Raw genomic sequence first — 25,850 nt, forward strand, 5'->3', positions numbered from 1 at the left:
ATTAAAAAAGTTGTTCACCACTGATCCAGGAGGAAAACAAGTTAGAAATGCTGTTTGATGGCTGCATCAAGGCTTGTCTGCATAGTTTTGATGGTGTCTCATTGATGATGGAGGGAAAAGATGAAAAGATATTGTTAGCTATGTTGCAGAGCAAAATTAACTTGGCTGCTGCCCAGTAATTATCATGTGCTCATCTGCAAGAAAAACACTCACTGACAAGTGTGATGTCAGAAGGACATCTTTGTCACAGGCCCACAGTTGGTTTTTTTAGGGCAGCGGAGAAAGAGTGAAGTCATTGGCAACATATCTCCATTGGTCTTTCTGTTACTATGTAGATACACAATTTATAAAGCAACTCTTAGTTTCCATTTCCCCCTTTTTCCTTAAAAGGATGAATGCTGGTGATTTAGCATAAAGTTCATGAACTGAGAAAAGCAGTTGGACACAGATACCTGTATCTTTCTACTCAATGTATCTTACTACCTTTAACTGCCTATTAAAATCATGCTTTTATTTTTACCTTTCAAATATGAATTGCCGTTACCAGGCTTAGCAAATGAAACGGATTACTCATGGTAACTGTGATTATGCACTCCAAATCCTTGACGGAGCTTTCCCAAAGGACAGGTAATGTCTTTCAAAACCCTATTATAAGATTTTATCTGCAGGTGCTATGAACGGAAGGCTGAAAGCCTCCATGTTTTATCGCTACCCAACTTCATCAGGTCTGCTCACTCTTTTGAAAATTGTGGCAAAAATGATACACATCAGCTCTTTTATTCTTTTGTTACTACTCTGCACAAATAAAAGCATATTGGAATTTAATGAAGCAGTATGTCCTTGGAGGGAGTTTTGAAGATTCTGAATGTACAACTATTTATCTTTAATACTAGAGGTTTTCATCTAAAAAGGTTTGGCATGAACAAAATAAAGTCCTCACAGATAGGCCAATGTTTGCCAAGTATGTTCTTAAATCACATAAATGTCTGTGTAGCAGTGACCTTGGAGATGCATTCAGAGACCATTATAGAGACTTTCTAGTGTGCCAAGTAGTTGGGACAAAGAAAACTATAGCGGAGCCTCTGGAACTATGAGACAGTTTTGGAGATGGTCTGCTTACTCAGGAAGTAGAGGCTGTGGCTGTTCAAGAAAATATTTGAGGTGGGGGTAGAATTTGGCTCTTTAAACAAATTAACCATTTACCCGAGGACACATTCTGTGTTTTAGCTTGTGTTACTTCTGGAGGCATAGTTGGTTTTTCATAGGAATCAGGGAAAGGCAGCAGCAATAAAATCTGTGCTTCAGAGATTTAGGCACACGTGAAGGATGGCGTTTGTATGCTTGTCATTACGTGTGCATGTCATCAGGAGGGACCAATTGCTAGGGGAGAGTCAGTGAAAAAGAGGGGGACACATAAATTGACACAATGGCTGCAACAGTGGGTTCAAACATAGAAACAGTTGTGAGGATGGCGTAAGATCATGCAGCATTTTGTTCTGTTCTATGTAAGGTTGCTATGACTCGGAGCCTATGAGTTGGAGCCGACTCCACAGCACCTAACATTAGATGTAGGCTTCAGGTTATGTGCAATTCCTGCCCCATCAGCTTAATTTTCCTTATTGCTGGCCTTCAAGAAATGATGTAAGGATGCAAGCAGGTGTTGGTGACTTATCATAAGGATTTTGTGTGTGTGTGTGTGCTTTAAGTGAAAGTTTACAAATCAAGTCAGTCTCATACAAAAATTTATATACACCTTGCTATATACTCCTAGTTGCTCTCCCACTAGGGAGACAGCACACTCCTTCCCTCTACTCTCTATTTTTGTATCCATTCGGCCAGCTTCTGACCCCCTCCACCCTCTCATCTTCCCTCCAGACAGGAGCTGCCCACATAGTCTTATGTGTCTACTTGATCCAAGAAGCTTACTCCTCACGAGTATCATTTTATATCCCATAGTCCAATCCAATCCCTGTCTGAAGAATTGGCTTTGGGAATGGCTACTGTCTTGGGCTAACAGAAGGCCTGGGGACCATGACCTCTGGGGTCCTTCTAGTCTCAGTCAGACCATTAAGTCTGGTCTTTTTACAAGAGTTTGGGATCTGCATCCCACTGCTCTTCTGCTCCCTCAGGGGTTTTCTGATGTGTGTTCCCTGTCAGGACAGTCATCGGTTTTAGCTGGGTACCATCTAGTTCTTCTGGTCGCAGGCAGATGTAGTCTCTGGTTTATGTGGCCCTTTCTGTCTCTTGGGCTCATAATTACCTTGTGTCTTTGGTGTTCCTCATTCTCCTTTGTTCCAGGTGGGTTGAGACCAATTGATGCATCTTAGATGGCCCCTTGCTAGCATTTAAGACCCCAGATGCCACTTTCCAAAGTGGGATGCAGAATGTTATCTTAATAGATTTTCATTATGCCAGTTGACTTAGATGTCCCTTGAAACCATGGTCCCCAGACCCCTACCCCTACTATGCTAGCCTTCGAAGTGTTCAGTTTATTCAGGAAACTTCTTTGCTTTTGGTTTAGTCCAATTGTGCTGATCTCTCCTGTATTGTGTGTTGTCTTTTCCTTTTATCATAGGATATTCTTGATTCTGCTTAAATTTCTGAGTTTCAGTACTTTATTATTAGTAATGAATACTTGTGGCATATCTTCCAAATGATAAAAACACAGAATTATAAGCAGTGCTACAGTTGTGAACTGCTGGCCTAAATGGTATTGGAATCAACACGGTTTGCCCTTTGTTTGTAGGGTTAACACTGCCTGTGCGCCGTTTCTTTCCCTTTGTACCAGCCTCCCAAACTGCCGTTTGTTCCTGCTTGTTGGAGAATGCAGTTCTCTGGCTCTCACAATGGGCAAATGGCAAGGAGGGGTATAGCCCTCTGGCTACTTAGAAATTTCAAGGTACAGCAACTGTAAATAATGTAACTGCCACACCCATTGCTGTAACTAACCAAAAACCAAACCCAGTGCCGTGGAGTCGATTCTGACTCATAGAATCTGCTGTAACTAGAAAGTATTTATTCGGTGTTAGTAGGCCTCTCACTGAAGACATCTGCATGAAAATATCCTAGCCACTTAGTAAATATAGCCCTGAACTAATTATGTCAGAAAGCAGAGGCAGATGCTTTTCTTCATTTCCAGGATCAAAAGGCCCCTTCCTAACTTGAGCTATAAAATCTTTCTTGTATAAAGAAATAATGGGTGTAAAGTGAAAAGTGGCTGATTAAAAAAAACAAACTATGTTCTATGTGTTTACTACTAAGCATTTCAGAGTGCTATAATTCTTATTTGACAGTCAATTTTTCCCCGTCACAGTTAGCAAGAATTTTTGGTATGTTTTTTAGGTGCCAACACATTCTATTGTAGATGCCAAAGGGTCATTTTAATATTTGTCTCAGAATATTAGCTGCAGAAGTTTATGAGGTACTTTCAACAGATCTCACATGTTTGCTTAGTGGTTCCCCCATCTCTGTACCTGAAGTGCTTTTTTACATGTCTCTATTTTGGCATCACTCGATACCCGCGTACTTTGTTTGCCTCTCTCCCACCTGACTAGAGCTCAGTGAGGGCAGGGCTTCCTTACCTGTCTGAGTCTCAAGTACTTTGTGTGGTACTCAGTATTCATTTGAATAACCAGTGAAATACATAAGAGTATCATCTAAAATTCAAGTAACTTCTTAGTATAATGGACTATAATCTTTTTGTAGCACATTTTCCATTAGTATTTTAAAACGATGTCTACAAAAATCTGGTATATCAAGGAAAGATTCACAGCAGGAGCTAATAATACTGTTACTATATTATTATATGAATCTTTTTGGAAGCTTTGTACTACTACCTAAATTAGGAGAAACTCGTACAGACCGTAAGCACAAAGTACAAAAATAGGGCAGGAAGTATTCAGTATTTACCTTTAGATGAACTGTCACCTTGGTAGCTTCTGACTTCCTGGACTTTGGACCCTACCTGCCTCCATATTTGAGACCTAGTTGACTCTTTCTTGTCTTAACTCTGGATTGTTGCTATTGACTTCCTGGTCTTTTTATGATATCTTCCTAATTCTTCCTGCCCCACGTACTTCTTTGAACTAGATTCGTATCTGCTGGACTTTTTCCTGCTTGATTGATCCATTGATCTTGGCACACCCTGCGTGCCTTACCATTGCTTATGCCCTACCTGCTTATGACATTAACCTAACTGGTTATAAATATCACTTGCTGAAACCTTTATGTGTTATTAGTAGCTACAAATATGTTTACTCAACAAGTGTATTTTCGTTTGAAATAACTTGGGGAGTTAAGTTAAACTTTTTACATATTTATTTTCTAAAAAGTACACACCCGTACTAGAACATGTCAAATTCACTAGAAGGCCTTGGGTTTAGCTGTCAGGGTTTATAGTGAATGTAGTGTCTGTAACCCAATTGCCTGTGTTATGATTTTTATAAGAGAAACTATGGAAGCTATTTTTTGTATCCGTGCTGTGCAAAATATAGAAAGAAGTATGACGATGTTAAACATTTTTCCTCTCCAACTTTATGGATATGAACATAATTCAAAGAAGAGGTAAATGTCAGCTGTGGTCTTAGTTTTTTTTTCTTAATGTGGTCCAGGATTAGTATTAAAAATTAGAATTCTGCTTTCTAGATTATTAACCTTGTATAAGTGTGCAAAAAGACTGAAATGTGGATGATGGCGTTACATACATATAGTCAAGCCCTTACTTTTTAAATTAAAAGGCTTTTTTTTGTTATGGAGAATTTCAAACCTTCACTTTAGCCACTTGTAGAAATCTTCATTTGTTTGTGTATATCTAAGCACGTCTGGGACCATAGTCCTTCTGTCTGAAGAACTTTCTTAAACATTTCTTGTAGTTCAGACCTGCTAGTAATAAATTCTCTCAGGTTTCGTTTGTCTGAAAAAGTCTACATTTTTAAGGGACATTTTCCCTGGGTATAGAATTCTGGGTTGACAGGGTTTTTTTTCAGTTTTTATTTTTTCCTTTTAGCATTTTTAAGATATAATTTCATTGTTTTCTGCTTTACATAGTTTCTGAAAAGAAGTCTGCTATAATCTTTGTTTCTATGTATGGGATGTGTGTGTCCTCTCCCCCCCACTTGACTGCCTTCAAGATAGTCTTTTTATCTCTGGTTTTCCACAGTTTGAATGTTATATGTGTAGTTCAAATATATTGTGTGTGTGTGTGTGAGTGTGTATAGTATTTATCCTACTTGGAATTCTCTGAGCTTCTTAGATCTGAGCTTTGATTTCTTTTATTATTTTGGGGAAATTCTCAGTCATTATTTCTTTTTAATATTTCTTCTGCCCCATTCTTTTTTCTTCTTCTGAGTCTCCAAGTAAATGGATGTTAGACCATTTGCAATTCTTCTGCAGCTCTCAGATGCTCTGTTTGGGTTTTCATTTTTACCTTTTTTTGCTTGTGCTTCAGTATGAGTAATTTCTATTTATTATTAAGTTTATTGTTTCTTTCCTTGGCTTTGTGGAGTCAGTTGATGAACCTGTCAAAGGCATTCTTTGTCTCTGTTAACATGTTTAAAAAATTTTTTTTTCTATTTAGCATTTCCATTTAACTTTTTCTCATAGTTTGTATCTTTCTGCTAGAGTTTGAAGACTTAAGTTTCAGATATGGATTTTCCACTTTTTTTCTCTGAACCTTGGTTTCCTCTTTTACAAAACAGAAAGAAAGGTAGGGAATACATAATAATAACGAAATTGTTTTGAGGATTTAATGAGGTCATGGATAGAATGTATGCCCTTGGACAAGTTTCTTCCCCATTTCTTTGGATTTTAGTCACTTTCATTAAGGTTTTGGACTATATATGATTGTTTTTGGTCTTGTTTAATTCCTAAGTTGTAAGGTTTTGTGACAGGGAAGGGACTTAATGTTTATTGACAGCCTTTATTAATCACATGTAGAATCAGAGAAAGTGAAAAAATTACATTTAAAAAGTGCTTATGCTAGACTTTTTACTTTTGCCAATTTTATGTGGATTTTAATTGGAAGAAACAGACAGCCTTAAATTTAATTGCCACTTGGTTAAATCTGTTAAAAGTATCATTAAAATTATTCAGCTGTTGGGTTTCTTGAGTCACTTGACCAATTTCATGGCTCATAATACGTCTCACTCTCTTTCTCTGTATCTATAGGATTTTAAATTATTGGATTGGCTCCAAAAATTTGCAATGTGAGGAGAAACTAATGGAGGTTTTGGCTGTTTCCTGACTAGTGCAAATGAATAATATTTTCACTGGACTTTACTTTGAAGTCACAAACTTGGATTCAAATCCTAATTGTATGGCTTTGAAACCTTGGGCTGATTATTTAACTCTTGAGTCTGAGTTTCCTTATCTGTGAAATAAGGATGATACCTACATAAGAGAGTGTTTTGAAGATAGAAGACATAATGTATGTAAAGCTTTGGATATGGTTAATAGTAACCAATAACTGATAGCATAAGAAATAGTAGCTAAAATAGAATATGTCACCATTAAGTCAAATTTTCAGTAAGAATAAGAGGAAAGGTGAGCTTAATATTCTTTTTATCCCTATTAATGTAAAAGTCCACCTGGTAGAAGGATCTTCTAAGAACAACCAAAACTACTGCCATCGAGTTGATTCTGACTCATAGAACAAGGAGAGGGTTAATTGAAAAGTGAGTATTGATGAATAAATAACCAAGAAGTGAATGCTTACTATGTGCCAGATGTTCACACTTCATTCATCCTCAAAACAACCTTATGATATAAGCATTATTATTATCCCTACTTAATAGATGAGAACAATGATTTTTACAAAGGCTAAGTAACTTAGCAAGTACCATACTTATTGAAACCAGAATTCAAAGATTGAGTCTTGGAGGATTTGCTCTTTCAAAAAAAGTTGACTCTGTGTGACCTTGGCATTGTTGTGTCTTCTGCCTCAGGTTAGGTTTGCCTGCCCCACTCCCTCTTTTGTCTCCAGATTCAGCTCCAGCTCTGTTGCCCCTTGTCTGGGAAGCTTTCCTTTTTCTGAATGAGGTTGATCACCCCCTCTCCTGTGCTCTCCTTCTCTAGTTTGTATTCTTTCACTGTTTTTTATATGTAACTCCCACTCCCTCCCCACTTCTCTTCCATCCTCAATGAGAGGTTTTCTATGTATTTGGCACAGAAGTGGCCCACAGTAAGTTGAATTGTTGAGGTGTTGAATATTTGTGTTTTTCTAGATTTACAAGAGTAAAATCTCTCTTCCTTTTTTGGTCTGAGGAAAAACACTAAGAAAATAGCTGTGGATTTAAAAAAAAAAAAACTTTGCTCAATCTACCTGATTCATGCTCTCTCCCTCTGAGTTTCCTCATCTGTGAAACTTTCCCTCTCCCCTAAAACATACAGTTTACTAAAACAAACAAATACAGTATTTTGAAGTAGTTGTTGCTGTCTAAGTTACCATAGAGTAGATGTAATGAATTCAAAGAAGTATCCAAATTCTATGTTTGTAATTTTACCACAATGGGTGTTATTCAAGACTAAAATTATTTACTACAAAGAAACATTCTTTATTCATACTATGAACAACTGTCTTCCAAAATAGAGACTACAATATAGGCATTTTTATTTGAACAACACAGGGAGTAATGTCAAATAAATTTTGCAGGTCTTTTTCTTGTCATTATTAAACATTTTTACAAAACTGCATTCCTGATCATATATTTTTAGAGTTTGAAGGAACCTGAGAGATCCACTCTAACTCCTTCCTGCTGCCCAGAGAGATGAAGTAATTTATCTAAAATCATGTAGTTAACCAATGACAGAGTCAGAGAGAGAGCTGAGTCCTTTATCCATTACGCCATAGTGCTACATTCCTTTGGAAAAGACTGCCTACTCACTCTTGATTTTTAATGCTAGTTAGGGTCTTGGGGTAGGTTTCTTTCCATGACTAAGTAGTGCTCTTTTGTTTTCTTGTGTGGGTGTGTGGGAGCTTGCTACCAAGGGTGGTAGTTTTTTTGTGGTAACGATTGAACTGTGATGCTCTAAGGAAAAAGCTATTTGTCTGGTTAACACTTTAGAGGTCAAGAAGAAATGGTTATGGCTCAAACTTGCTGCTATCAGTGCTGACAAGCACACATTTTAAAACTGAGTTTTTTAACCTGGGTTCATTGATAAATTCCTTAAACTTTCATGAGAATTATGTGAATATTTGCCTACCCTCCAAGGAGAGAATCGCTAGCTTTCTTTAGGTTATCAAAGGGTATGTGATTATAACCATTGTTTTAGAGCGGAAACTAAGCAAACCTTATTGGCACTCTAAATAATAATTATACTAGTGACTTCCCTTACCTCCAGCCCCCCCCCCCAGCCCATTTGCGCTCTCTCTTACGGACAAGCCCTCCCCACATAGCTTCCTGGATCTTGTCATGGAAGTCCCTGGAAGCCCAAACTTTCTTGTTGCAGGAACATTTTCCAAAAGCTTTCGCAAGGCTACCCAAAGCTCTGAAAGTTGTCCACTCCCTGCCTTCTCTTCCCTTTTCTGTTTACCCTTTCCAAGCAAGTGTGAGACTTGAAGACTTTTTTTTTTTTTTTTAGAAAGCTCAGAAGTATTATTTCAGTTACATTCTAGTTAAAAGGACTTTGTGAGCTGATCTAGGAACCTAAGACTTGCAATAAGAAAAAAAAAATGCAACTGTAATTCCAATCAATACTTTGCAAATTAACTTTTAGAATGACTTTTGTTCATTAGGGAATCTGTGTTTGATCTGGAAACTCTTTAACACTTTCCAGGAATAGAATGAAAATCTATGGATGGTGGTTTAGGAGTTGCCCAGATCTGTAAAGTGTTTCAATTGATTTTTTTCCTTCTTGAATTTTATTTGACTTAGAAGGATCTGCCCTGAGATAAGAATTCATTTTAATGGGCCTCCTTCCTTAGAAGAGACATAAAGCATGTTCTAAATGTTTAAGTCTTGTGTTGTGACACGCAAAGAAAAATCTAGGACTAAGAATGAAGCTGGGAGACTTTTTTTCATTCGTTTATTCATTTAAAAAAAACATTTACTGAGTACATATCATGAACCCTGACATATCACCTTAGATGCTGGGAAGTGAAACGTGGTCTCTTCCCTTGAGTAGCTTACGATCTGCTGAAGACACAGGTTAATGAATAAAACTAACAATTCAGCAAGCAAAATACTCTTAACACCAAAACCAAACCCGTTGCCATCTCAATTCTCATAGTTACTCTAAAGGTCAGAGTAGAACTATCTCGTAAGGTTTCTAAGGCAATAATCTTTACAGAAGCAGACTGCCACATCTTTCTCCCTCAGAGCTGCTGGTGGGTTCCTACTGCCATCCTTTCTGTTAGCAGCTGAGCGCTTTAGCCACTGAGCCACCACGCCTTCTTCAAAATACTCTCTAATAGAGGTACCAGAAGAATATTGAAATTAGTACTACACCTGGCCAGGAAGAGGGGTAGGAGTGGGGTCAATGGAGTGTTGGTCAGAGGAGTTAGGATAAAATTCATAGAAAAGGTGATGTTTGAGTTGGGTCTTGAAGGTTCGGTAGAAACTTGTCGGGGAAAGAAGGAACTTAGTTAGGCATAAATGGTATGTTTATGCCTTCCTGATTGTAACTAAATATCTACCACTCTCTTTTATTTTGTATTTTCAATTAGAGCTCCAAACGTGAATGGAAGCCTCTGGAGGACCGTAGCTGCACAGACATACCATGGCTGCTGCTCTTCATTCTGTTCTGCATTGGGATGGTAAGGAAACTCTCACAGGTGACTGGAACGTGAACTTCACGGGCATGGTGGGGAGTAGGTCTAAAAAGGGAGGTTTTTTTTTTTTTAAACCCCTCCTGTATTGCTGAGGATGACATTGAGGCAAGTTATGTTCCTTTCCATACCATTCAGTGGTAATTGGTATCCCCTCATTTTTTTTTTTTTTTTTTCCTGCATGAAAACTGAGACTAAAATTAAGGAGCCATTGGGAATCTGTCTCATTTGGCAGATCATTCCAGAAATCCAGATGATTTGACGTAAGTTTCTCTAAACTGAGGTCTTGAAGGGGTGACGAGCAGAACACCAGCCAGGGAGTTGAGAATCCTGAGTACTTACCCAGCCCCGTCACACAGACTTGATGGGTGACTTTGGGCCAGTCAGTTCTCTCAGGACTTGGTGTTCTGTGGATACAAGTAGGAATTTTTTTTTTTCTTTTAAAAGTAGAACATTTTGCTGGATGATTTCCTATAGCTTCCAGTTCGGACATTTTTAAGTTCTTCCTAGATGGGTGGCTGGTTGCTCACTCCTTCTTCCTCCTTCTGCCCATACTAGGCCTCTGGTGCCTACTGTGCTGACTACGATGAGTGGCGTCTCTCAGTCAGAGATCCATTTCCAAGTGGGGCACAGGGGGTGGAGGAGCAGAGTCTGGTGCCCTGCGGGAGTTTCTAACATAGACTTCAGTGGTTTTAGAGTCATTGCTGGTGCTCTGGGCTGGAAAAAAGATACCAAATGACTGTTTTAGAACTAGCTGGTGTTTAGAGCTAGAAAGGACCTTGGAAATCCTCATCTGGTCCATCACTCTCATTTTACAGGTTAAAAACATCAGACCCAGAGATAATAAGAGCCATCCCAAGGCCATACTCCTAGTTGATGGCAGAGCTGGGAACAGAGCCCAGGTCTCTTAACTTCCAAGCCAATGTTCTTTTCTACCACCTCATTTCCTCTCCCTCAAGGCAACTCTACAAATACTGTATTGCTCTCTCTTTCTTAGTCTTCTGCAACTCAAAATGCAATTATGCTGCCTCAGGCAGCCTTTTTTTCACTCATGTGTGAGTGTTTCTAAGCCTGTTCTTTCCCGTGCATCTTATGGAAGTTGTTTAAGAAATTCTTATTCTGTGTCTTCCTGAAACTGCCTACTTCCCAAGTTCCATTTTCAAATCACAGACCCACCCTAATCGTGGCGAATAGACATATTGTAGACACTAGTCTTGCCCTTGAACAAAGAAAAGGAAAGCAGTAAATTTTAACAAAGAGGCATGTTAAGTTCAGTAAAATAATGTGTGTTAGTTTTCAAGATAAAAGCTAGCTCAGTTTCACCAAATTTAAAGTTTTTAGAAAACATCAGAATGCCCATTTTCTAGCTTTGGATTTATATTGTTCAAGAGTCTCCTTAGTTTAATGGACTAGCAACTGAACTGCAGCATACACAAACATGCATGCGAAGTGTGGAAAAGTTTCTTCGCCAACAGAATTAGTCCATAACTTTTTTCTCCCCCTGAATTTAACCCCGGGACAAATAGTAGCTGACCTTTCAAAGTTATGTGTATAAAAATGTATACTATGCCACCTGAGGTGCTTTTGATTTTCTGTGCTCAAATAGCTCAGGAAAGTGCAGTCATTAATGTTAATAGGCTGAATTGGGAGTGACTTGAGAATAAGGAGTTGTTTGTTTACTGAAATGTTTGAATGCAGTGGTAATTAATATAATGTTGATTTCAGCGTGATGGTAATTAAGACCCACTGTGTGTACTTTTAAATGCAGGCATAGCGTTATTTGTTTTGGAATGATTCTTTCAATGCATTCATGGAATTGAGCTGTCATCAAATTTTGCCATGTGGAAACTGAGGAAAGCTCAAAGTTCTGTTGCCCACCATAGTGGCACAACTGTAGTTCTGAGTTTTTTTTTCTTCTTAGTATTTGTTCCCTTAGATTTCATTCTATAGTCCTTATAAGAGAAACGTTCAACAAACATTTGCTGAGCATTAATGTATACTCGATGTTTTCGTATATGAATTTATCTCATTCAGCTCTTCCACTTTTCTGATGAGATAGATTTTATCTTCAGTTTACAGATGAGGCATGTTGTTGTTAGTAAGTAGCAAAGATAGATTTGAACCAGAACTTTCTGGTTATGTTTTTTCACCTAGTATTCACAGCTACCTGCTTCTCTTGCAAGTTATTTCTCAGTCATCTTGCAGCCTGATGTTAAAACCGTACCTTTATTCTTCTGTCCTTACCTGCATTTCTTTGCTTGCTCCTTGATATTTATAGTTTAACTTGAATATTTTAAGTTCTTGTCCTTTTCCACTTACCTTTATCAATAAGTCTTTTTATTTACACATGTTCACTTCTTCATAAATGTTTGTACTTCCCTTTTCATTTCTTTCCTTGGTCACAAGGCTTTTCCATGTTTGAATTGTCTAGAACTTAGAGTACTTTTCAAAGTAAATTGCTACCAGACTTTTTGAGAGCTGTCATGTTCCACATTTGAACTTGGATCACTATTTTGAATTTATTAGACATCTGCTTACCCTTCTCTAAAAAAATTGCACACATAGCATTGCATTTCTGAATTTCTATTTTTCATTAAGGTAGTAAACAACTGGTTCTCAACTCTGGCTGCACATTAGAATAGCCTGTGATCTTTAAAAAATACTTATGCTTTGGCACCAACTCAGAGACTCTGATTTGATCTCTGTGATTCTGATGTTCAGCCAGGTTTGAGACCCACCGTTTTAGGTGTTTATAAAACACCAAAGAGTTTTGAGCAAAATGTCATATGGCTGGGTTTAGAAGGATGACCCTGGTAGCCAGTGTGAAAGATGGCTTGGAAGGAGGAAGAGATTTCATGTAGAGAGACAGCTTAGGAAGCTAATGTGCCTGAAATAAGGTAGTGGTAAAGGAGAGGAGGAGAGAGATTGAAGAGGCAAGATCAGTAGCATTTGGTATCATTGATAGTGGAGGCAAGTGAGAGACAGATTATGGATAACAAATAGGTACTTGAGTTAGGGGTTCAGGTTAGGGTTTTTTGTTTTGTTTTTTAACTCAAATTGTACCCTAGTTCCTCCCAAGCTAACCAGTCGTGGTTTTTGTATACACAAGACAAGAGTGGGATGGAGGATAGTAAAATACTATTTTATTAGTTGCTGAGCAGGTACCTGATACCCCCAATAAAACACTGGTAAAAATGAGTTGTGGAATATAGCTTGGGCCTCACATGCTGCCATATCTAGATGGTCTGATTTACCTGGTTGGACAGTGAGAAGAGGAGAGGCAGGGGAAAGGAAAAAGAGAGACCTACCTGAGCCACATCTGCCTGGATCAGTTTAACCACAAAAAGACAAGAATGACAGGAGGTTGGAAGACCCTGCCAGGAGTGCTTACCACATGGGACACATGAAGTGGAAGATGATACAGAGATCCCCTGATAATTATTGTCTCTTGCTGGGCGCTGCAGAAGACCCCTTTAAAGCTTTAAAAAGCACGGATGTCACTTTGAGGACTGCGGTGTGTCTAATCCAAGGCATGGTGTTTTCAGTCGCCTCATATGCATGTGACAGCTGGACAGTGAATAAGGAAAACTAAAGAAGAATTGATGCCTTTGAGTTGGGGTGTTGGTGAAGAATATTGAATATACCAAGACTGCCAAAAGAATGAACAAATCCATCTTGGAAGAAGTACAGCCAGAATGCTCCTTAGAAACAAGCATGACGAGACTTTGCCTCACATACTTTGGACATGCTATCAGGAGAGGCCAGTCCCTGGAGAAGGACATCGTGCTTGATAGAGGGTCAGCGAAGAAGAGGGAGACCCTCAACAAGATGGATTGGCACAGTGGCTGCAACAATGGGCTGAAGCATAATGACGATCATGAGGATGGCTGTAGGAATGGGTGGTATTTCTGCCTTTTGTACATAGGATCACTATGAGTCGGAAGCGACTCCACGGGCCAAACAACAACAAGAACAGTATGTGCTAGGCACTGTTTTCAGCACTTTGCACATAGAAACACATTTAGTTCTCCCAAGTACTTACTGAAGTAGATACCATTACTATCATTACCCCCACTTTACAGAGAAGGAAGTAAGCATAGAGCTATGTTAAATAATTGCATAAGATTACATAGTGGTAGAGTTGAACCCAGGGGAGAGGAGGTAGAAGGCAAGGCCTCAGGAGGCAAACCCTACCTGCTATGCTTGTTGCGTGGAATGGGGAAACAACAGAAAACATCCTGCATGTGAACATGGCCTTTAGGGGGACACAGCAATCTCACTTGCCAGTAAAATGTGGTCTAATCATTATCTAAGACTTTGACCAGATAAATACTCAGCATTACCCCTTCCTCCAGGGAGGAGTTCAAAAGCTAGGGCGAGGGGTAGAAGCATGAGGAGGGTAACAGAAGACTCCCCTCAGTCTGTATCTCACATGTGTAGTTTAGTAGATAACGGTGCTACTAATGGAGATGGGATATATGTAGGAAAGGAAAATGGTTTGGGGAAACGTGGAATGAGAAAATGAATTTTGGATACGTAGAATTCTTGGGAAAGATAAGCAAAAAGGTTGGAATTTTGGAGAATAATCTGGACTAGAGCTGGATCTAGGGGACATTATTGTGTAGGTTGTCCCTTCCCACTGCTTTCAAGGACCTTTTTTATTTTATAGCCTTAGTCTAGTTCCCGGGGCATGGTGTTTCTGCCTCATTAACTATTGTTGAGTGTGCAGCACAAAGCGAGAGATTCACGGCAGTGTTTAGTCACCTGTTTGATAGTCTGTCCTTTGCCAGCATCACAGAATAGGAAGAGCAGCATGCTAAAAATTACCTTAAGGTTGCCTGATCCAAAGGACTACCTAATCTTTGTTAAATCCATTTGTTTTTAATGAACTCTTTCTTTCCTTTTTCTCAGTTATTGTAGTGAGCCAAATGGGTTTATACTTCTCTCTGTTAAGTATGTATATTGTTAAGATGTTTACTTTATATCCCCTTTCCCTTGGAATCATAAAATTTTAGAAGAAGAAAAGGGCGTTAGAGATGAGTTTAGTTCAGTCTTTGCAACAGGTAAAGCAGCTGAGTCTCAGAGACTTTAAAGTGACTTGCCCAGGGTCATAAGGGTATTAGCAGTAGAGCTGAAAGCAGTTCTCAGAATTCCTTGTCTGTGTTCTTTTCGTTGCCTGAGCTGTGCGTGAAACTGAGCCTCTCTGATCTTTGCTGCCTCATGCCCCATTGTTTTTTTTTTCTCTTTTAAGAACATTTCAGTTCTTTATGTGTCATAACTCTTGGTACCTTGCATGACACCTTGCGTTTGTATATGCTCAGTAAATGCTTATTGAGTGGATGTTTCTTAGACTTCCAATCACTCCTGGTTTTACACCTCTTTCCTCTTTTTTAGAGCAATGCATTATACTAAACTTTGAAGAAATCCAGAAATCTTTAGCAAATTGGCAAAAGTTTCATTTATTTATTTGCATAAATATTAGTATTGTATCAGGCCTTCTGATCCTATCCTATCTGCTGGGTCCTAATGGCCTTCCTTTTCTCAGGTTCTCAGAAGTAGAGGAACTGAAGCCAAATGGTAGTCCAGAGTTTTACACACTACTTAATAGGAGATTGACTCTAAGCACTGACTGAAATAAGGATGTATATAGCTAAAGCAGACAGTATTTGAGGAAAAGAAAAAAGGTGGCTCTGTATGTTTTTACTAATTCCTGGGAGAGGGCTATAGGCATCACTCTTTTTTCCCCCATCTTCTGTCATATTCATGTCTTATCACCCATGTTTTTGTTGACTTTTTTTTTTTCTGAAAGTAAGGCCTTCTGCCTTGTTCATATTGCTTAGTAAATGTTCCAAGTATGAAATTTATGTTTATGAAACGAATGTGTGTCCTTTTTTTGTATCTTTTTTGACTAATAGTGAATGAAACTAAGTAAAAGCTCTTGCTTAACTAGAACTATACCTTGTAATAGGAAGGGAAGATGAGCAAAGTTCATTAATTAGCCAATTTTTTTTTTTTAATATTTTATTGTGTTTTTGGTGAAAGTTTACACAGGAAATTAGATTTTCATTTAATAACTTCTATACATATTGTTCAGTGATATCGGTTACATTTTTCACAACATTATCAGCATTCTTATTATTTCCATTCTGGTTGTTCGGTTTCCCTTAATCTAGCTTCCTTGTCCCCCCTTACCTTCTCATCTTTGGTCTAGGGGAAATGTTTACTTTTTAGTTTCATTTAGACGAGTATTTAGAGGAGCACGATACTCACAGGTGATAGTGTTTATTTTATGGTCCAATCTGTCATTTAATTAGCCAATTTTTTTCTCCAATTATGCAGTAGGAACTTATTAGTTGCCAGGCCTTGCCTTTGACCCACCATCCCAATATGCCTTTACCTGATTTGAGTCACCCCCTATTTGTGATTAGACTTGTATGCTCTGCCTTCTCTCTTAAAAGAACAGTTCTAAAAGCAGTTCAGTAGCTCAGTCATAGTAATATTTTAGCTATCATTCTCTTCCTTACTAATAGGCTTACTTTCTTTCCAGTGATTGCTTTCTCCTATATGCTTATAAAAGCCTTCCTCATCCCCCTTTGCCTCATTAATGTGATTTCCTTCTGCTGAATGCCTTTTTTCCTTCTCTGTGGAGCCATTAGAGTGTACTCTGTAAAGTTTCTTTCTCCCTATTTCAATTTCACATTTTTTTCTCATAGGAAACTATACTGCTTCCTGTATTTGGTTTTCAGAAGTTTTCTTTTTAAGGAGATTGTATTTTTACTTATATTTGGCCTAGTTCCCCCTTGTCAGCACTTGTGCCATATGGAAGTCTCTGGGATAACAGCCATGGTTTCTTCCCATGTTATTAGTTTTCTGTTCTCCTTCCTTTCCCCCCTGCAACTCCTTACTCGCTCCACTCTAATGCTTCTGGAAGCTACTAAGAAGTGTAAATGGCCTATGTGAAAATATGTCAGTGTCCTATTTTAGCATATATATATAACATTTATAATTTATACTCTGCGTACATCCCACAGGGATGTGAGGTGGCTTACGATAAAAAAACCCACACGTCCAACAACACTGTTAAAAATAGTCAGAAAGGGAAGTGAGAAACCGTTTTAGGGAATCTATAACACAAAGTACTTTATCAAACATAAGAAGAAAATCCTGTGGAAAGCAAAAGAGGAACATAACTTTTAATTATGCAAAGGCGTTGCTATTTTTGACTAGTAGTAAAACAGGATTGTAATTGTGGTCTGAAAATGCTTTTGTATAATAACAAAGTTACTGATGACATTTTTCACTTTTTCCCCCTCCCTAGAAAGTTTTATCCAAAAATAGAGAATTGAAGGAATCTTTGGTTTACTGCCTAGTTACCATTGCAAAACTCTTCAGCCTGACTTTCTTATTTGAATTTACCACTAACAGCTACTATTTATTGATCACTTGCCCTGTGCCAGACACTCAGGTAGGGATTGGGTGTACGTTATCTCATTTAGTCCTCACCATTAGGCTGTGAACCAGAAGGCATTACTCTGTGTTAGTCTGAAGAGGTAATTGGATCAAAGCCACACAGGTAGTAAGTGGTAGAGTGAGGGTTTGAATCCAGGCAATTTTAAATACCAAGCCCATTCCTTTTCTGTTACCCTGTAATGCTTCTTGTTAGAAAACTATTGGAAAGGTTAGCTTTTAAACCTCCTAATAGTTTACATCCACTTCTGTTCTTGCTCAATATAAAATGATTGCCATCGAGTCAATTCCTACTCATAGTGACCCTATGGGGCAGAATAGAGCTGCCCTATAGGGTTTCCAAGGTCGTGATCTTTACTGAAGCAGACTGCCATGTCTTTCTCCTATGGAGCAGCTAGTGGGTTCAAACTGTCAACCTTTCATTTACCAGGTGAGCACTTAGCCAATGAGCCACCAGGGCTTCTTGCTCAATATAGATAGGGTTTTCTTTTCTTTTTTTAAATAATTTTTATTGTGCTCTAAGTGAAAGGTTACAAATCAAGTCAGTCTCTCACACAAAAAACCCATATACACCTTGCTGTACACTCCCAATTACTCTCCCTCTAATGAGACATCCTGCTTTCTCCCTCCACTCTCTCTTTTCGTGTGCTTTTTGCCAGCTTCTAACCCCCTCCACCCTCTCATCTCCCCTCCAGGCAGGAGATGCCAACATAGTCTCAAGTGTCCACCTGATCCAAGAAGCTCACTCCTCACCAGCATCCCCCTCCAACCCATTGTCCAGTCCAATCCATGCTGAAGAGTTGGCTTTAGGAATGGTTCCTGTCCTGGGGCAACAGAAGGTCTGGGGGCCAAGACCACCGGGGTTCTTCTAGTCTCAGTCAGACCATTAAGTCTGGTCTTATGAGAATTTGGAGTCTGCATCCCACTGCTCTCCTGCTCCCTCAGGGGTTCTCTGTTGTGTTCCCTGTTAGGGCAGTCATCAGTTGTAGCTGGGCACCATCTAGTTCTTCTGGTCTCAGAATGATGTAGTCTCTGGTTCATGTGACCCTTTCTGTCTCTTGGGCTCGTAATCACCTTGTGTCCTTGGTGTTCTTCATTCTCCTTTAATCCAGGTGGGTTGAGACCAATTGATGCATCTTAGATGGCTGCTTGCTAGCGTTTAAAATAGATAGGGTTTTCTTATTTGGGGTTCAAGGATATGCCTAGAATGGTATGCTGATTTGCATGTGTGTGTGTATGTAAGGGATTAAATGTCTTTTTTTCATCTCAGAACTGGGTTGGAGTTCTGAGGCAGGACTGACTGCCCTGCAGTCTCCTTGGAGGAGTCAGAAGAGGGGAAGATGGGTAGCTGGGTGAGGGTGGATGAACTAGTTTTGACCAGCCTGTGCCTATCCCTAGTGTTGGCAGTTAGCTGCTGCTTTAAAGTAGAATGTACAAACATTTATTGAGACAGACACTTCACATGTATCATCTCGTGTAATTCTCACAAGAGCCTTTGTGATAAGTTTGTTTTTGTGATAAGTGGTTTTAGCCCCAATTTATAGATGGGTAAACTGAAACCCGGAGAATTAAGTAAGTCTGTCCAAGGTCACACAAGTAGAAAATGGAATCATCAATATTCTATTGATAACACAGGTTTATCTGACCCCAAAACCCAGTGTTCTTCCCTTACAACCCATTCTCATCTCTAACAATAACAATAGTAACTAATATTTATTGAGCTCTTGCTATGTACCAAGCATGGTTCTTACCACTTTACTAGATTATTTTGTTTAATCCTTACAACAACCTTATGAGCTACATACTCATCATCTCCATCTTATAGATGAGTAAACTCAGACACAGAGAGTTGAAGTAACTTGGCTGGAATCAGAGAGCAGGAGAGTAGGGAATCAGGGAGTCCATTTTCTTACACAGCGTAGCTAGTTTCTACTGGCTAGGGTTATACTCTACGCTTCTCTCTCATTTCCTCTACCAGCACAATAAAACTAGGAGTGGGTTTACTTAGAAACCAGTGTTTGTTTATTTAAAAAAATAAAACCTGTTGCCCTTGAGTCGATTCTGACTTATAGCAACCCTGTACGACGGACAAGAATTATCCCATAGGGTTTCCAAGGCTGTAATCTTTAAGCAAGCAGACTGCCACATCTTTCTCCTGTGGAACAGCTTGTGGGTTTGAACCACCAACCTCTTGGTTAGCAGCTGAGTACTTAACTATTGCACCACAAAAAAGCAAAACAAAACAGTGCCATCAAGTCAGTTCCAACTCATCATGACCCTATAGGACAGAGTAGAACTGCCCCATAGGGTTTTCAAGGCTGTAATCTTTTACAGAAGCAAACTGCCACATCTTTCTCCCATGGAGTTGCTGGTGGGTTTGAACCACCAACCTTTTGGTTAGCAGCCAAGCGGTTAACTCCTGCACCACCAGGACTCTTCTTACATCACCAGGGCTCCTGAAATTATAAGAACACCTTTTTAGAATAACCCAGTGCTGTCGAGTCGATTCCGACTCATAGCGACCTTATAGGAGAGAGTAGACCTCTTAGGATAGAGGTCAGCAAACTTGCTTGCAGCCTGGTTGCCTGTTTTTGCAAATTAAGTTTTATTGGGACATAGCCATGCTCATTCAATTATGTATTGTCTATGGCTGTTACTTCGGTAAGTGTATTTAATGGGGAAATATTTTTCTTTGAAGGAGTATTTACCACTATCACCTGATATCTATCAGGGTTACTTAGATAAGTATTACTTCCGGTGCTTGGCTATGATGAAATAAACAGTGATAATCTCTGCCTTCACTAGACGCTTTAATAAAGGTAACAAAAACTCAATCTTTTAAGAGCAGCTTGCAAGAATAGGTCTTAACTCTAGTCTTTTCCCCAAATACAATAAATTTATCAGCAGTGAATCACCTTACTTCCTGTTTTTTTTTTTTTTTTTTGCCCAGTATCCTGCATAAGGCTTTTATTGCTTTGTTTTGGTCAGCACATACTTGACTTAGCAAGTAGCTACCGTTTGCCTTTGGCACTGTGATGAAGCATAGTCCCATGAAATGAAGTGACTTTACAGTACATAGAGCCAGTGCCTGGCTTCCCTGAGTCTACAATTCAAAGAGCAGGGTGGTGCCTCATGGTGTAATTCTTTGGCTTGTATACAGTTTTATTGCAGGAAGAAAATAGAAGTGTTGTGTGCATTGAAGTGATAATGACTCAAAACCCACATGCCTATTCTTTGAATTTTTTTCCCCATCCTTTGCTGTTGTTCATTTAACAGAACCCCTTTACAACCAAATAAAGCTAAAGAATGAAGAGTCTGACTCTGTGCTCTGATCTTTACTAGCTTGTCTGGCCTTGGGCAACTTATTTAACCTCTCAGGACCTCAGTTTCTTCATTAGAGGATTAGTTACAATGTGTGGTAAGTGCCTAGTACAAAGCCTGGCACAGAGCAGATGTTCAATACAGAGAAGCTCTTATTATAATAAAATGCAAGACGATCTTATGATGTAAGAGCCTGGGATTTGTTTTGTTATGGTAGTAAATAGTGTTTCCCTGTGGACTGCTTTGTGCTGCTTATGTGAAATCCAAGGAAAACAGTAGAACAGTGTTTGCAGTAAGGAAAGATAGTTCTTTGTTCCCTTGAACAGACAAAAGAAGCTCATTATCGTATCAAGTAGTGATTGTTGCTGTTGAAATGGTTTATTTGTGTGTTTTTTTCTGTTTCTTTCCTAGGGATTTATTTGTGGCTTTTCAGTAGCAACAGGTGCAGCAGCGAGACTAGTGTCAGGATACGACAGCTATGGAAATATCTGTGGGCAGAAAAATGCAAAGCTGGAAGCAATACCAAACAGTGGCATGGACCACACCCATCGGAAGTGAGTAGACTGTTGCTGAATGATGAACACTAACTTTGAAGGGTGGCGAAGAAAATCCTGCTTTTCTTATTGCTGTAAAGAATATTATTTTTCTATGATTCTTCTTAATGTTTTTGAATTTTTTTAACCATATACTTGAATCACTTCTGTTTCTGGTCTACAAATACATTTTCCAGGAAACAAAATTAGCTGCTAGGACTTGAGTTTTTAATGGGTAAAAGGCTTGATTTGAGAGGGTTACCCTTTTGTTTTCTTATCATTCTTTAGGTTGTACACTAAATTTTAACCCAAAAAATAATGTAATATTTTTCTTCCTAAAATTATGCTTAATGGGAGACAGGGATGATAATGGATTTTGAAATATTAAAGTTATATAAGGGAACATTGTAATAAAGTATTTATAAGTACACATCAATTTCCAATTTTGTAAAAGATACATTTTATTTGACTTTAAAATTTATTTTGGATTTTCAATGTTTATCTTTTGGATTTCATGAAATTCTTAACTTAATCACCTCTTTTCTTCAAGAAAATTATTATTTTACTTTTAATGTCTTGGGGAAAATATGTTTCATTTAACATTTTTAATGCTAATATACTTGTTCAGACTGTGCGTTTATGCCCCATTAAACTTACTGGACATTTCCCATATCTAGCTAGGTCTTCAGAGTTAATAAAACTAATTTTAAGGTAACAGGTTAACTGATTGAATTTTTTTTTTTTATAGGAAAAGACTGAGTAGATAAAAACATTTTTCAGTTTATAGTTGTTATGAAGTATTTTCCAAGAAGGCAGTATGTAGCAAGTTTTATTATATAAATCTATCGGTTAAGTTTGGCTCACTACTGGGAAGAATAAGATTAATTTGATAATTTCAGAAATCCAAAAAGATATTCCTTCTTTAATGAAAAGGAGATAATGCAATTCAAGTAAATAAAAATTTAAATGGTAATAATGCGTATTTATATAGCAAAAAACCCCCAAAACCCATTGCCATCAAGTCGATTCCAAATCATAGCAATCCTATAAGACAGAGTAGAACTGACCCACAGAGTTTCCAAGGAGCAGCTGGTGGATTCGAACTGCTGACCTTTTGGTTCGTAGCCTGAGCTCTTAACCACCAAGGCTCCGTGTGTATAGTATGCCATAATAAACAGCCCTGTGATACTACAGTGACATAGATGTAGCAGAGGCTTAGGAGATTGAAGTGACTTTCCCAAAGCCATGTGACTGGCCGTGGAGTAGCCAGTTCAGACCATGAGCTTTTCTCTTAGTGTGTGCCTACATCCCTTGACAGAAGTGAAAATCAGAATCTGAGACAATAATATGGAGGCTGGTTTCATGTACTCTTCTTTATGATTGTCTCATGAAATTAACTCAAATTTTAGGCCTATGGTCTTTCTTGGAGCAGTACTAGCCATGTCTTTTTTTTTTTTTAATTTGGAAAGACTTTTACTACTACTTTTATTTACTTTCCTAATAACCCTTTTAGCTAGAAAGAATAAATAAGTACTATTAATTCCATTTTACAAAAAACTGGGACCCAGAAAGATTATTTACTTAAGGTGATACAGTGACTGAATGCCAGCCTTGAGATTCAGGTTATGTCACCTGACACCTAGCCTTTTAATTTTTCTACTACTCTGTTTTGACTTAAGAAAAATTGTCGCATTGTCCATTTCTACATTTCAGTACCAAGAAACCCCTTGTGAGTAGCAGCAGCAGCAGTAGTAACAGAGTAGTAGCTGTTGTTACTGTAGTAATAAATTCAGTTATCTTAAAATGTTTTTAAATCCTTCATTAGGTATATCCATATCTTTTTGTTTTTGTGCTGAGATAATTTTAGATTGATACAGAAGTTTTAAAAATAGTACAGAGTTCCACTTTTTTCTTTTTAGTATCCGTGCTGTCAAACATTGTTGAACTCTTTAATGCTTTGACATGTACCAAACATAAATATTACCATGTAGATAATTGAGGAGATAAGAGGAATAAGAGGAACAGGCCTCCACTTTCTCAGGTCCACTGCTCACATGAGGTGGTAATCATTTTTGTGGCTTCCTTCATAACTTGCTGATGACTCCAGGCATATTCTTATGTAAGTTTTATGTAAATACCACTCTTCATACTTAATCTTATGGTCCTTCATTTGGTCAATTTTTAATTTCAGTGAAGCAGATTCCAAATCCTTGGATTATTCTCTTGACATTTTGGCCTCTTGCAAAGAGAGCCTACTTATAAAAGTAATCACTTTTTTCTGATATGTGTTATATTTAACATAGTTGGAACCGTTTATGTATAACATAAGGGAAAACAGTTTCGTAAGTATAGCTGTTCCTTAGCACGTGTATCTGTGTTCAAATTTATTTTTGATCTCTGCTTCATCTTTGTGCATTAAGACCTTTTTAACTTCTAACCTATTTAAGTATTTCTGTCCATAAATGGTAAATTTGTTGAACATACTTTACTCAGGTAAGTCTATAATATTCAGAGTTGGAAGGAGACAGGAAGACTGGAGTCTTCGTTTTTGTTTCCTATATTTTTACCCCTGTTTCTGCCAGATGCTTTGGTTTCTACCTTTTACACATAGTTCCTCATACATCTTTGGCTTCATTATGAACTCCAGGCCCTTCCATAGCTTCAGGATATTTCTTTACCTATTTTATATGCTGTTTCCTCTGCCCGATCTTGATTGCCTTTTCCCAGCCCTTATCCCCAGCACCTAGTATAGCATCTGGTACTTACTAGGACCTCCACACATATTTGTTGAACAAGTCAACAAATGAGTCCTTTAAAATTTGAATACAACTAACTCTTTCTTGCCCTTTTGAATATTGTTATCTCTATTAGACAGAATTCCTTTCATCCTTCACGAGGCTATATCTTCTCATCTTCTAGATCTCAGTATAAATGCCACTCTTCAGAGAGATCTTTGATCTCATGCTTTAAATCAGACATTTTAACATACTCTCTCATTGTGCCCCGTAATATGTATAATTATACATTTGCTTTGTGATTATCTGTTAAATATGTGTCTCTAATCTTCATGAGAGAAAAGGTGAGCTCTGTTGTGTTAATTGCTGTATCCTCAGTACCTCACGCAGTGGCTAGACTGTGATTAAAAACCTTTGCCATCAAGTTGATTCCGACTCATAGTGACCCTATAGGACACAGTAGAACTGTCTCATAGGGTTTCCGAGAAGTGACTGGTGGATTCAAATGGCTGACCTTTTTTTAGAAGCTGTAGCTCTTAACCACTGCACCACCAGGGCTCCAGGCATTCATAAATATTTATTGAATAGGTAAATACATTTGTTTCTTTAGAGTATGTTCTAAGAAGTGAATTACTGAGTCTGAGGATCTAAATATTTTAAGGTTGTTAACGCATATTAAAGGAGCTCTGTTGACATAATTGTTAAGCACTCAGCTGCTAACCAAAAGGTCAGAAGTTCAAGAACACCCACCAGACACTCCGAGGGAGATAAGACCTGATGATCTGCTTCTGTGAAGATTACAGCCTAGGAAACCCTATGGGGCAGCTCTACTCTATCCTATATTGTTGCTATGTCCTATATAAGTTGGAATTGACTTGACGGCACACGTACCACCAGCAGCAACAATGCATATTGTTAAATGGCTTTCCATAAAAGCTTTTCCATTTACATTCCCACCAACGGCGTATTACTAGTTTTTATTCTTTGCTAACTTGATGGACCCCCCCCGAAAAAATGATGTTTTATAGTTCTAATTTGCATGTCTTTGATTATTACTGAGTGCAAACCTACCCCTCTCCCCCCTCCCCCACATGTTTGTTAGCCTCTCATGAAGATTGTTGTGCCAGCATATCTATTCTTGGTCGTCTTATGTCTAATCTGCTTCATCCTTTATACTGGGATAGGATTAGGTTCTTTAAAACACAGCTTTTATTTTGTCATTTCCCTGCTCAAAAGCCTTTCCTTTAGTGTTGCCTACAGTATCAAAGATAAACCTGCTCTGCCGCTGCTATGCCAGGCCTCCCATGAACTGGTCCCACTGTACCTATTCAGTGTTCTCTGACTGTTCCTCAGTGTTGTGTTATTATTGTCCATGATATTCAGTTGATTCTACCTCTCTGCGCTTCCTTCTACCTCTCTTCCAGTCCCAATTCTTGATTTAAGATGGTTCTCGTAACTAACGTCTTTATAAGCAATGTTGCAAAACTAAATCATGAGCTTCCTTTACGTTCATTACCTGAACTTTTGTATCTCGTACGTGTTACTCTGTTGCCTTGAAATTGTATTCTAATTATATTGTATATATTTCTCTTGTGCCTGTATTAATTATTAGTTGCTAACCACCAAGAAAGCAACGCCAGGAGCAGAGCACATCTTTTGGACCTGAGGTTCCTGTGCGGAGCAGCTCTTAGACAAAGGGAAGAGTGATGACAAGGACCTTCCGCCAGAGCCAACAGAGAGAGAAAACCCTCTCCTGTGGAGCTGGTGCCCTGAATTTGGACTTCTAGCCTCCTAGACTGTGAGAGCATAAATTTCTCTTTGTTAAAGCCATCCACTTGTGGTATTTCTGTTATAGCAGTGATAGATGACTAAGACAATAAGAGAATACCATTGTCTTAGTTATCTAGTGCTGCTATGACAGAAATACCACAAATGGACGGCTTTAAGAAACATAAATTTATTGTCTTACAGTTTAGGAGGCTAAAAGTCTTAATACAGGGTGCCAGCTCTAGGAGAAGGCTTTCTCTGTCA

At 38.4% G+C, this 25,850-nt stretch overlaps 1 protein-coding gene across 3 annotated transcripts in view; it reads left to right on the plus strand.

The window, feature by feature from the left end:
• The window catches only part of SLC44A1 (solute carrier family 44 member 1), a 180,872-nt gene that overhangs the window by 49,477 nt on the left and 105,545 nt on the right, over positions 1-25,850 (plus strand). For all 3 annotated transcript variants that reach the window (XM_049895321.1, XM_049895319.1, XM_049895322.1), the window contains exons 2-3: positions 9,662-9,751; positions 20,963-21,105. In XM_049895321.1, the coding sequence (XP_049751278.1) occupies positions 9,662-9,751; positions 20,963-21,105 (233 nt within the window). The remainder of the gene's footprint in view (positions 1-9,661; positions 9,752-20,962; positions 21,106-25,850) is intronic.

The sequence above is a fragment of the Elephas maximus genome, chromosome 9 (genome assembly GCF_024166365.1).
Source record: "Elephas maximus indicus isolate mEleMax1 chromosome 9, mEleMax1 primary haplotype, whole genome shotgun sequence".
Classification (NCBI taxonomy): domain Eukaryota; kingdom Metazoa; phylum Chordata; class Mammalia; order Proboscidea; family Elephantidae; genus Elephas; species Elephas maximus.